This window comes from Mustela lutreola, chromosome 11 (assembly GCF_030435805.1).
Source record: "Mustela lutreola isolate mMusLut2 chromosome 11, mMusLut2.pri, whole genome shotgun sequence".
Lineage (NCBI taxonomy): Eukaryota > Metazoa > Chordata > Mammalia > Carnivora > Mustelidae > Mustela > Mustela lutreola.
Window position 1 is genome coordinate 68,251,228 of NC_081300.1, and position 13,826 is coordinate 68,265,053.

Genomic DNA, 13,826 nt, shown 5'->3' on the forward strand with positions numbered 1-13,826 from the left:
GTCTCCAAATCATCAGAGGAACAGTGAGGCTGGAGGTCACCCCCAGCTCATGTTTGTCAAGGCTTAACTGACTTTATTCCTGCACTGACTCTCTTGGCTGCTTTGTACCGCATTCATAGCCCAGGTTCAGAAGAGTTGTCTCTATAAATGCAGGCCTTGATTTCCACTGCTTTTAGCATAAACAACTTCTAAACTCAACAGTGGAATTTCTCAGTCACCAAAACGACAAAAGTCATAGACAGACTGCCTGAAACACGCAGCATGAACCACCTGCCTCAGCACTCGGTCTCACCCTTGGCTAAGGTTTAGATGAAGCTCATGTTTGAGGTTTACAAAGTATGCTTTGAATGAAAGCTACAGCAGGGCCTGAGTAACACATGTGGCAACAGTGTCAGGCTATTTGCTTTGCACTTGGCCCAGTGAAAGGAATGGCACTGACAAAGGAAAGGTTTGATCTCATCCTGCCCCTTCAAGTCATAGAAACATAATATTTGGCAGACTATTCAGCCATGGTCCTAGGTGTTGGGGAGTTTCTCAAGGTACCTTCTAGAGCCCTACGCACATCCTCACCTTCCAGCTGCTTCATGATACGCTAACTCCAGCAGCTCTGCAGAGGAGTGAGTTGGGTCCCTCTGCCCGCTGCCCTGCAGCTCCTCCATATTCTGCCGGGTCTGGTGATGGATCTGGATGGCCTCTCCGGATGGTCCTACCCAGACAAAGATCCACTGAGCATCATTCCCACCCAACAGTCAGTGCTTTGTACTTAGCTTGATTCTTCCTTCTTGCCAGCTGCTGGGACATGGGTGCTGGGAGAGACTGTCAAGAGAGCACTCTAAGGGCAACACTACACACATGACCCTCCAGCTTCCCAAAAGGACATCTCCTCTTCTGAGCAGGACTCACCCTCCTTTGGGGCCTCACATTTGTCATCCTGTTTAGCCTCAGAATACATTAGGAGCCTCTGTCTCATGCATGTCAAGCTGAGACACCATGGAGAACTTCTGATGTATAGGAGTACAGGGTCCCTCCCAGGAGGGCTAACACAAACTAAACAAAGAACACAACAAGTGAAATGCCAATGACTCTGTTAACACATAAGGCAGTGACAACTGTAACTCTAAGCAGCAGAGGATGAGCAAGTGCCGAAAAGACATTGGGTAGGCGGAAGAGAAATCACCATGGGTGAAATCTACTATAAAATGCTTCCTGGGGAGGGAGAAGCTTCAGAGGTGAATGTTCAGCAAGGTTAGCAGGAACTGAAAGACAGGGTGACTACCTGGGCAGAAGAAACAATGTGTATGAAATCGCAAATGTGGAGGAGCCAAAAAGACAAGCAGGAGACCACCAGATGGGCTTGGGGAAGAACAGAACCTCTGAGAATGGGAGCAAGGGGACACCAAGTTGGGGAGTTGGGCAAAGGAGGGCCTCAGCTATGAGCAGGCTGGGCAGGCAGTAGGAGGAAACAGAGGAAGTGGGGCCGGACAGTCCTGTATTAGGAAAGTGTACCTAATGGTTGGGAGAAAGAAGAGCTAGAGGTCACACAACAAACATCAACAGTTCTCGTAAGAGAATTTGAAGGGAGCTCATGGGGATAACAATGTAGGGAAAGAGACATCGGGAAGAAACAAACCATGCGACTGATTATGGCAGGGAGACGGGGGTCAAAGAGGAGTTTGGGAGTGAACCCCCATTACATCCCAAACAACCAGATTCACTTCTCACTTATTCAACTTTTAACACTAAAAGCAAGTGAAAAGGAAATAACTAGACATGTGCAGGCATTCAGCAGGATCGCCTCCATGAAAAAACCCTGGAGTTTAATGCATCTGTTCCCTCCCAGCCCAGTCAGAGCCCATTAAGCTGAAGTTTAATTTTAGCCACAGCTTTATAAAATCTTACTGTCATCCTCTGTAGGACAGAACACAGATCAAAGAGGACGGGCTAGGAAAAACAGTGAAATTGAAGAAAAAAATTTTCTTAAGTTTTGATTGCTTTTGAACTTAATTTAAATGGAATCATACAGTATGTACTTCTTTATGTCAGGCTTCTTTCATTATGTTTGTAAATTTCAACATAGGTTTGTATATGGTTGTAGTTCAATTTTATTTCTGTACAGCATCTCATTATAAAAAATAGAACCCACTTATTTTACACTTTTTTTTTTACTTATTTGAACTAAAAAAAGAAGGTTCACCCATTTCTCAAAAAATGTCCTGTTTTGTTTTTTTCAGTTGTCAGAGACCCCTGAGAGAACACAGAGTAACCTAACTTCTGTGTAAGCAAGACAATAATATCACTATCCAGAGAGAGAGCTAGGAGAGGAAGGAATGAACAAGAATGAGGGGCAATCACCTTAACAAAGAAGACGGGTGACAAAGTACAGTCCTTTGCAAACAAAAATGAGAAGCCCTTAGGTTTACATAGCTCCGTCGTTACAAGGCCCTTTCCAAGAGTGCCCTCAAGAATCCTCACAAGAACCCCTGGGATAGGCAGAATGGCCATGGTTATCCCCATCTCATGCGTGGGGCACCAGAGGTGTAGACAAGTTGAAATACTTGACCAAGCCACATGGTTGGTTAGTGACAAGGACCAGGACCAGCAGCTCCCAGCCTAGGCTCTTTCCTGAGCAACCAACTTACCCACAGGAAAAGTGTGCATCCAGCGCCTTCTGTTGGAGGTAAGCTTCATGGGCATTCGTGAGGGGGCAAAGGGGTTAATGAGTGCCCGCTGGGGTGTGTATCCCCCGGGTCGAACATGCAGCATGGATTCCGCACTGCCTACGTGGAACCTCCCCGGTGCACTTGAGTCTCGCTGTGGTGGCTCCATCATGTTCTCCAGGACATCTGTCAGTGATGGTAGGGGCACAAAGAGAAACCACAGATGATGGTGAAACCAGGGATGGGCAGGCAATCAGCCAAGCTGACCAGAATCTTGGATATCAGACATGTTGGGAGTGAGAGAAACACGTAAAATCACTGATTTGATTCGCTTTTTAAATACCTGTGAGAAGGGCACCTGGGTGGCTCAGTCACTTAAGGGGTCTGACTCTTGATTTCAGCTCAGGTCATGGCCCTAGCGTCCTGAGAGTTGAGCCCTGCGTGGGGCAATTCTCTCTCCCTCTCCCATTGCCCCTCCCCCATGCTTTCTCAATAAACAAATACCTGAAAGAAGGGCATTCTGGTTCCTAAATTACTGGCCCAATGAAGTCACACCACAACCTGGTGGGGAGGACCACACACACATCTGCGGGAGACCTTATACTTTGAGCTGAATGCAACAATTCCCTGGGAGATAGGGTGAGTATATTCTATATGGAAGGAACAATAAAAATAGATATTTGAGGGGCGCCTGGGTGGCTCAGTCTGTTAAGCGTCTGCCTTCAGCTCAGGTCATGATCCCAGAGTCCTGGGATCAAGCCCCGCATCGGGCTCCCTACTTGGCAGGAAGCCTGCTTCTCCCTCTCCAATCCCCATGCTTGTGTTTCCTCTCTCGCTGTATGTCCCTCTCTGTCAAATAAATAAAATCTTTAAAAAAAATTTTTAAAATAGATATTTGGTGTCCAGAAGGAAAGGTCCTGGCAGAGAGAGCAAATGTGTAGGCACACGAGACTACAGCCCCTTTGTGCTGGGGCCAAATAACTTCATTCCACCCCTTGCACTATTGGTAGGAATGTAAACCGGTGCAGCCACTGTGGAGAAGAGTAAGGCGGTTCCTCAAAAAATTAAAAATAGAATTACCCTATGATATAGTAATCACACTACCAGATATTTACTCAAAGAATACAAAAACACTAATTCAAAGGGATACATGCACCCCTATGTTTATAGCAGGATTACTTACAATAGCCAAATTATGGAAGCAGCCCAAGCATCCATCAATACATGAACGGAAAAAGATGTGGTATATAAATACAATGATAAATTATTCAGCCATGAAAAAGAATGAAAACTTGCCATTTGCAATGACATAGAGCCAGAGAATATTACACTAAGCAAAATGTAAAACAAATGAGCAAAGGAGATAAAGAGAGAGAGGAACAAACCAACAAATAGACTCTTAACTATAGAGAACAAACTGATAGTTACCAGAGGGGAGGTGGGTGGAGGCATGGGGATTAAGGAGTATACTTGCTGACGAGCAATGGGTGATGTACAGAATTGTTAAATCACTCTACTGTACACCTGAAACTAATATAACACTGTATGTTAACTATACTGGAAATAATAAAATAAAATAAAAAACTTTGTTCTAGCCAAGAGAACACTGGTAGAAGTGGCATGCTCCAATTGAAGGCCTAGACCACAGATATCTCCACTCATAATTATCCCTTCTCTTTTCCCCTACTGTGCCAACTTTGAAGACCAGTGCTAATGATCATGGCATCCCAGGATAGAAGGATCCTTGAGCCCTAATGACTGGGTGGATCAGAACCCCTTCCTTCTGACTCAGTGACCTGGACATAAGAAAGCAATCAAATGCCACTGTGTTTAAAAAAAAAATTCTTGGGAGAAAAGAATGAAGAAATGGATGCATCCAGTGCTGACCTGGCAAGGAGGTGGCATGATATTTAGACTCAACCTGTCCCCCATCCAATGGCAGACAGGTCCCTATTATAGAGATGGAGGCCACAGGCTACATAACCTAAGTGGATCAGAGATTTAAAACCCACAACCAGCATCCCTGATGTGCATCCCATGTTCACTAAGCAATCACCCACATTAGAAAGGGGATCAAACAGATGCAAATTTCATGGCATCAAGGAATCTGTCTTGTCCACCAATATTTAGTCAATGCCTACCAAAGAACCTGGTATACAGTAATAGTTAATTCCTCAAAGCTGATCTGCATGCAAGAAGAGGACATTCAGATCTCCGTGAAAGCTGTATTTTTCACTGTTAGTTAATGAACCGATGATCTGGTTTACCAAGTAAAGAAGAATATGGTCTAGTTAGTTGTCATGAAAGTAAAAGGAGAAAACCCAATTTTTTTTTTTTTTTTTAGATTTTATTTATTTATTTGACAGGCAGAGATCACAAGTAGGCAGAGAGGCAGGCAGAGAGAGAGGAGGAAGCAGGCTCCCCGCCGAGCAGAGCCCGATGCAGGGCTAGATCCCAGGACCCTGGGGTCATGACCCGAGCCGAAGGCAGAGGCCTTAACCCACTGAGCCACCCAGGTGCCCCGAAAACCCAATTTTTTAAAAAGGTAAGTTCATGCTTTGAAAAGGATGAGAAATATGACTAAGGGATAAAATGGGTCAAAAATACATGTAGAGGAATGGGGAAATGTTTTTTATGCTATGTTGGGTAGGTAAATAGATAAGACCCCCTGAACATAGCAGAGAAATAGTAAACTAAGGGCCTGTAGATTGTACTGCCTTACAATATTCCGGTGAATTGGTTTTTGGCTTTCTCAATAAACTCCCAAATATCACTAAAGGACATTGAAATCAATTCTACTATTCAGATAATTTTTAAGAAAACTATTTTCAAAGCTAATTTCAAAGCTACAATGTTATTTCCCCAGAGAGCTGGATTTTAGAGTAAAAAAGCGTTTTGAAAGAATTAACATTTAGTTTAATTTAGCTTTTGTTACAGACCCTACCAAGAATATTTTCAGCAAAATGGGAGTACCTGTCATGCAAACTTAGATATTTCCAGAAAGTGGGAAAAAGATAACCTAGAAAATTTCAAACGTATTAAAATTTCTTTGAATGTTTATATACATAGGTTATATGCTATAGTCATGCAATTAAATATCTGCTCCTTTCTCTTTCAGCATTTCTTTTTTATACTTTGAGCCAGTTAAAAAACAAACTTTTTCCTGCGGTCAAAAATCTTCCTAGACCTGGAGCATCTGGGTGGCTCAGTTGCTTAAGTAACTGCTTTCAGCTCAGGTCATGATCCTGGAGTCCCAGGATCAAATCCTGCATCAGGCTCCCTGCTCAGCAGGCACTCTGCTTCTCCCTCTGACCCTCTGCCTTCTCATGCTCTCTCTCTCTGTCTCGCAAATAAACAAATAAAATTAAAACAAAAAAATGTCCTAGGCCTTTGGCACAGTGTATATGATGCTGGAGCTGATGCCTTCCCCTTCAATGTCCTGGCACACAGAAAACAGTCCTCACCCTTCAGGAATCCTTCCAGGAGGGCAACAGAGGGAAGCTGCATGTATACAACATTCCTAAGTCACTGGTCAAAAGTCAGAAGGGCTATGCTTACATTTATAGAACATCTTCGAAATTAACAAAATTATAGAGAAAGAGAATGATTAGTGACAGTGTGTGGCTATAAAGGGGTAGCACAAGACAGCCTTGTGATGATGGGATAGTTTGGTATCTTAATTACGATGATACTCACAAATAAATAAATCTACACACATGATAAAACTGCACAGGAGGTGCCTGGCTGGCTCAGTTTTTAGAGCATATGACTCTTGATCTCAGAGTCATGAGTTCAAGACCCATGTTGGGCATGGTACTTACTTTAAAAAAAAAAAAAAACCTGCATAGACATACACATGCACAAATGAGTACATGCAAAGCTGGTGAACTCTGAATAAGCGCTGTGGGCTTGTACCAGCGTCAGTTTCTGTGACTGTGAGGTTGTCTACAATTATACAACATGTCTCCATGGGGAAATGAATGAAAGGTACATACGACCTCCCAATGTGTGTGCATGCGTGTGTAATTTGCAGTTTTCCATGGATCCATAATGATTTCAAACAGAAGTTTTTTCAGGAGGGGCCTTTAGACTCCAGCTGCAGGTACGGTCGAATGGCAGGATGAGATACAAAAAAAGCAGTACCCACACTCGTTACTGCAAGCCAGGTTAGCAGGTGACTGCGAGAAATCTTAAAGTAGAATATGAGGCAAAGGCTGTTTTAGGGATGGCACAAATGACAGTGATAAGGAAATAGGTAAACAGGGGCGCCTGGGTGGCTCAGTGGATTAAGCCACTGCCTTCGGCTCAGGTCATGGTCTCAGGGTCCTGGGATCGAGTCACGCATCGGGCTCTCTGCTTGGCGGGGAGCCTGCTTCCTCCTCTCTCTCTGCCTGCCTTTCTGCCTACTTGTGATCTCTCTCTCTCTCTGTTAAAGAAATAAATAAAATCTTAAAAAAAAAAAAAAATGTCTGCCTTCAGCGCAGGTCATGATTTCAGAGTACTGGGATTGAGTCCCATGTCCATCTCCCTGCTCAGCAGTGAATCTGCCTGCTCAGCAGTGAGTCTGCTTCTCCCTCTGCCTCTGTGTTCTCTCTCTCTCTTTCTCTTATCTTCTCTCAAGTAAATAAACTCTTCAAAAAATTTAAAAATTTTTTTAAAAAGGAAATGAGCAAACACCTTGGGCTCTAGGCCTAAGAAAGTATCTACATTAACAGAAGGAAAGGTATACAGCTACAGTGAAGGGGGGAAAGGTGTCAGAGGCACATACATACAGCTCAATGCACTGGCATGGAAATAAATAAGATATGGGGCTTAAACCCCACACCTGGTCACATCCCGTGCCCCCTAGCCCCTGCTATAGGAAGGGAGCTGTCCCCATCTGTCCCTAGCTGTGCCCATACTTCAGCTCTCTGACCTCGAGTGCTGGTATAGCCCAAGGAGCTGCTGACTTCATACTGGTGCAGGTGGGGGTGTGGGATCATCAGGATGTTGGCACTCCTGCCCAGGGAGCTGTCATCAGAAGCCTGGCTCCTCACTTCCTCAGTGGGCAGTGCGCGGCTGGGCAAGGAAGGACTGGATGAGACGTCGCAGGAGCTGGCACTCTTCCGATGGTGACTCTCCCGCTCTCGCACAGACCTGAAAGATGAGAGACAATGAGTTACCAACCAACAAGTGATGCTGCCCCACCCAGAACTGAAAACACAAAATTAGTCGCCACCCCAAGATACTTGGGAAACCAATAACAAAAACCCCCACTGTGATCTATGAGTGGGAAATAGTAGGAGGTATTCTGCCTTGACCAGCTTGAGATGCTATGTTAAGAACTGTTTGCAAATGGCCCAAGTCTTAGGGTAATTGCTGTCAAGCAGTGACTGGTCCAGTCTGACCCTGCTTGATCCCCACTGATCCATCTCATATCACTGAAAATGGGACAACTACGCAGGATACAATATGACGCAAGAGAAAAGTACACAGTGCCACCTCAAGAGGCTTCCTGCATGAAAAAACTGAGCCTAAATCTAATCAAGCCTCTGGAGGTCATTGCTGGTTTATAGGAAATCCAGAAAAGAGAGGAGAAGTTAAACATTATAACATAACAATCAGCCAAATGAAGAAAGCAACACAACTACATTTAGAGAAAAAAAGATATTCCAATCAAATGCAATGTCTACATCTCCTTTAGATCCCAATTCAAACTAAAAATACATTTTTGAAACAACTGGGAAATCTAATTATAGACTGGCTAGTAGAAGATATGAAAGAATTAGTGTTAATTTTGGTACTTGTGATTACTTATTTGTTTCTGTTAGAGACATACATTATAGTATTTACAGGTTTTTTAAAAAGGATTTGCTTTAGAACACTCAAGCAAAATGCAAAATGCAAAATGTGAGGAAAGTAATGAAATGAGTCTCACAAGACACTGAGCACTCTTCATTATATTACTCCATTTGTTCGAACACGTTCGAACATGTCCGAACATGTCCTTAATAAAGGTTTAAAAAACAGTATACTCTTATTAAAACATAAAACTCCCTAAGGGGGAGGAAGTATCAAAAGGGGAGAAGCCCAATGGGGAGACAAAAAGGAAAAAAGGAAAAGTCAGCAACTATAGATAAGGCTTGCCCTCTCTGGCATCAGAGCTGTTTGCTTTCCACCTGGAAGGATTTTGCCTTAAGTCAGAGCTTAAACAGCCTGAAAACAGATCCCCTGAGCTGACCATATGTACATTATTGCAACAGTAAATATATGGACACTAGTGGATGCTCATCCTGCACAGGGTACAGAGCACCAAAACATGGTCTGCTCCCTCAGGGAACATATAACCTAGGTCTCTGAAATACCAGGTCTTGCCACCTTTCATTAGAAAAAGGAAAACCAAGGATCTTGGACCATGAAAGCATTTTAAAATACTCCAAATGAAAACACGACCGAGCCCCTAAGCAGCATCTATGTGTGGGAGAGCTGTAGTTAATGGCACTGAATGTTCTCAACATTTAGGAAATGTTTTGTCTGAGCTCTAAATGTTTTCATCTTGGGATGAGGAAAAAGGACAAAAGATAATCATGTGGCCACTATAAGCTCATTTACCAATGTGAAGGGATGCATATTTTTCCAATCACTTGTGCTTAAATAAACTTGCATATTTAAGAAATCTGGAAAATGGGTTTGTGGTACTTGGTTCACAAGGGCAGGAGGAAGCCCTGGGATAGGGATGGATTTTTTTTTTTAACATAATACTCAGAAATTAATATATTGGTAAATCTAACTACATCACTCTTAAAGACTAGCTTATGACCAAACACCATGGAGCAATTTAAAAAGCAATTAAAGAGGGATGCCTAGGTGGCTCAGTCGGTTAAGCAGCTACCTTCGGCTCAGGTCATGATCCCAGCGCCCTGGGATCGAGTCCCACATAGGGCTCTTTGCTCCGCAGGGAGCCTGTTTCTCCCTCTGCCTCTGCCTGCCACTCTGCCTGCCTGTACTCTATCTCTCTGACAACTAAATAAATAAATAAAATCTTATTTAAAAAAAAAAAAAAAGCAATTAAAGGGAAGTCTCTTGCCTTCTGGGAATAAAAAAGCCAAAAGGAACTGTGGATCTATAGGATCTATACGTATTAGTAGCAGCCCAGTGAGAAAAATATTCTAGAATCTGTGAATTGTTTCTCTTGGTTAGAAAAAGCAGAACACTCTCTTTATTTGGAGAAAATGCTTCCTGCAAATATAGCTAACAAAATGGGTGGGCCAGAGAACTTGGAAACAAAATCCCCAATGAGCTACATGGTATAGCTTCCATTGGCTAATTTTAATTTAAAACAATTTCAAGGTTGTACTCATGAAGGTCCCCACAGGCCCTCAGATTTTTTCCAAGCAACTTTTATATACACTCCAAAGTGAATCTGGCAAAAAACCTGCAGGTGGCGAGGCGCTGAGCCCGGGATGGGCCTGGTAGCCTGAAAACTTGGGCGTCGTAAGCATCATAATCTACTTGGATGGGGAGGGCATTCTCAGGTTCTTTTGGTGTCCCAAGAGCTGAAATGCATAAATCACACAAATAGTCATTAAAACACATTTCAACCAGATGCCTTCGAAGGGTCTTCATCAAAATCTGCAAGGCAGAGATGATCACCATCATGACCGCCCAAGAAAAGCGAGATGATAATCCATTCATCAGGTTGTTGAAATTAAATGACTTACATGTCGAAGTGATACAGAAAATAACACTAGCACTAGGGTACATAGGTGGCTCGCTTAAGCTTTGAATTCTTGATTTTGGTTCAGGTCATGATCTCATGGTTCTGAGATCGAACCCCGCATAGGGCTCCTCGCTCAGCGTTGAGTCTACTTTACATTCTTTCTCTCACTCTGCCTCTCCCCCACCCACTTGCTCTCTATCTCTCAATCTCTCTTTCTCTCAAAATAAATTTTAAAATATTTTTTAAAAAAAGAAAATAATATAGCACTAAATAAAGGTAAGGTTTTGGCAATATTTCATTCTTCTGGGATTCCACTTTAAAAAGATCATCTTAATATGTAACACAGTTAGTACTTTAAAATTTTCTACCCAATCCCTACAACTGACCTAAGGAAAAGAAAAACAAGGTTTGTCACCATCCATTTTGCAGGTGATGGGACAAAAATATACAAGGTGGTTAAGGGACCTTCCAAAGGGAACTCCAGTTTCCCAACTGGGTGGTAAACTGTTTCTGCGACCTCACATGATCTTGTTGCCATGGCTTAGCTGACTCTTTCTAAAAGGGATGAAAGGAAGTCACAAAAATACTCACATGTATCACGGCCATTTTTTGCTTTCTCAGAGGCAGGCTGTAAAATTAGATAGATAATTAATCACTGTCTCCTCTGCCAGAACAGAACTTATCACAAGGCACAATATGTAGGTGGCTGCTCCCCAGGGAAGGGACCGTGCCTTCCCCCTCAATGAAACTGACAGAAAGGCAGGAGGGAACACTTGAGGCCCCCCTACCTCAGTATCAGGCCCTACCCGGCCCACTTCACACCTTGGTCACCCTCAAAACTCTATTCAATGGGGATATGCACCCCACCTTCAGGAAAGGATATTCAATTCTAAAGAGAAAAAGGGACTTGCTCAAAGTCACATGGTTAGCAGCTGGCAGAGCCAAAATCCAAGCCCAGCCCTTCATGCTCTTGGTCAGTCCACTGGTGTATATGTCCTACCGTGGCTTGCTCCTACTTTACCCTAAGCCCTGCATGCATGCCTCCCCCTTCACCATGGTACTCTCACCGGTCTGCCTACACCCACAAGAGCTCAGCACTGAGTGGATTACCCAGTTTGCTGAAATGGCATACAGAGATAGAAAACAGAAGGAGCTTTTTTTTTCCACCCAAATAAATATTTTTCAGCACCCTTTAAATGTTCATAATACTCATTGTTTCTTCTTTAAAATGATCATGTTGGGGTGCCTGGGTGGCTCAGTAAGTTAAGCATCTGCCTTTGGCTCAGGTCATGATCCCAGAGTCCTGGGATTGAGCCCAACATGGGGCTCCCTGCTCAATGGAGACCCTGCTTCTCCCTCCACCCCTCACCCTCTCATCCCACTCATTTTCTCTCTCTTGATCCCTCTCTCAAATATATTTTTAAAAATCTTCAAAATAAAATAAAAATTTTTTTATTTTTATTTTATTTTATTTACTTATTTATTTTTTTGCAGGGGCACCTGAGTGGCTCAGTTAGGTGTCCACCTCTCAATTTCAGCTCAGTTCATGACCTCAGGGTCGTAAGATCAAGCCCCACATCAGGCTCCATGCTCAGCAGAGAATCTGTTGGAGATTCTCTCTCTTTCTCTCTCTCTCTCTCTCTCTGCCCCTCCCCACCGCTTACACGCAGCATGAGTGCTCTTGTTCTCTCTCTCAAATAATAAATCTTGTGGGGAAAAAAAAGACAAAAATGGTCATGTTGCAGAGAAGTTCCTCTGTGTTCCTCTTTGCCCAGAAGGGTTGTGATGAAGGCATAAAACCTCAGAGGACAGGAGGTGGCCCTTTCTGGGCAGAGTCCCTTCTCCCAGCACTTCACTACTTGACATGGCCTATTTTAGGAGGAATCCTCCTAGTCCTTGAAATTAACATTTTCCTTATTAGACAAGTAACATTAACCCCCCATTCTTCCCCATAAAGGAAGAAATGGCCCTGATACTACTAACAAAGTGACAATGGGACAACTTTCAGAGTTCAGCTCTGGTAGAAACAGGCAGCTGCGTGAGAGCACACTGGTATACCACCTACATACCTAACAGTCTGCTCTTCTCTTCATATTACATCAAAAACACCCTTTAAGATTCTTAAAACTGGCATTTTTATTGGCTGTGAATATATTCCATCGAGTGGATATCTCATGGTTCCACTTAGTCATTTCCCTATTATCTTCAACTTGTAGCTATTATAAATAATACAGGACCAAGACTTCACTTGCATTCAATACAGCTCAGTTATTTCCTTAGACCACATTGCCAAAATGGAATTATCTGATTAAGTAGCATGAACATTTGCACTGCTATTGATATACATGGCTGAATTCTTTTCATAAGTATGGTACAACAACCAGGTACTCGAGCACCAACTTCACCACTTTTTCTAGGACTTAGTATAATTATTTTGCTTTAAGGTTATCCGGTAAGCAGGGGTGTCTGCCTGGCTCAGTCCGTACAGCATGTGACTCTTGATCTTTGGGTTGTTAAGTCTGGGTGTAGCAATTACTTAAAAATGAAATGTTTAAATATAAAGTTAAATAAAATAAACCCATTTGGTGAGCAAAAAATAATCCTATTCTTGTTTGAATTTGCATTTCTTTACCACTAAGATTTGATCTTTTCATCTTTCCCCTTTGCTGCAATGCATGCCCATGTCTTTGTCCCCAAAGGTATCTGAGAGGTCCCAGTATCTGAATAAACCAGTCACATCATAACTAAAATAATTCTTTTCATTATTAAGGAACTACAAATAATTGTCATACTTTTCCCAAAGATATTTCTTATGGTCTGGGAGGGTTTGCCTTGTTATTGATGTATTTAATGTGGAAAATTACAAAGCTCTAAGATGAGTATCTTAAACATATTAATGACCGTAAGGGAGAAGGGCATATCTCGGGACCAAAATAACCATGTTGGTGAGGGACTGTCCCTGAAGGCTCTGGAGGTTGGTGACACCTACCTTCTTTCCTGCCAGTTTTATTCGTGGGGTGAAACTGTTACAAAAGAGCTGGCTTTTGGATGTATAGAAACTGTGAAAGAAGAAAGGGTCATTAATCTAAGCTCCTTTCATTTTAAATTTCAAGACACAATTAAAACGCAGCCATGAATTAGCCCTCTCATGACTGCCTATGTCTCAGGCTTCACTCATTCCCCCAATTCTAACTTGTTCTGTAATTACTATAAAACATTAAATATGGTTTTAATTATTGTTCTTTCATTCTCCATAAACGGTTTCATGCTAGCCCTGATTCCTACCTGGATGAGAAACTCCTCCTTAAATCTATTTATACCATGATACTTTTGCATCTTGATACTTGGCATGATGCTGGGCCCAAAGGTGCTCCTTATTGGTTGAATAGTATTTGGTAAGCAAGAATAAATCATGCAAGGCAAGAAAAAAGTGATCTCATGAAAAGAGAGCACAGGGGTGGCTCAGTCTT

The 13,826-nt window shown here is 42.7% G+C and overlaps 1 protein-coding gene across 14 annotated transcripts in view; it reads right to left on the minus strand.

Moving 5' to 3' along the window:
* Positions 1 to 13,826, minus strand: part of DEPDC5 (DEP domain containing 5, GATOR1 subcomplex subunit) — a 140,345-nt gene that overhangs the window by 64,818 nt on the left and 61,701 nt on the right. For 10 of the 14 annotated variants that reach the window (XM_059139141.1, XM_059139140.1, XM_059139142.1 and 7 more), the window contains 6 exons: positions 13,346 to 13,415; positions 10,948 to 10,984; positions 10,072 to 10,192; positions 7,573 to 7,793; positions 2,640 to 2,843; positions 571 to 706 (listed from right to left, as the gene is read on the minus strand). In XM_059139141.1, the coding sequence (XP_058995124.1) occupies positions 571 to 706; positions 2,640 to 2,843; positions 7,573 to 7,793; positions 10,072 to 10,192; positions 10,948 to 10,984; positions 13,346 to 13,415 (789 nt within the window). The remainder of the gene's footprint in view (positions 1 to 570; positions 707 to 2,639; positions 2,844 to 7,572; positions 7,794 to 10,071; positions 10,193 to 10,947; positions 10,985 to 13,345; positions 13,416 to 13,826) is intronic. The other 4 variants (XM_059139150.1, XM_059139151.1, XM_059139152.1 and 1 more) reach the window with 1 other exon arrangement.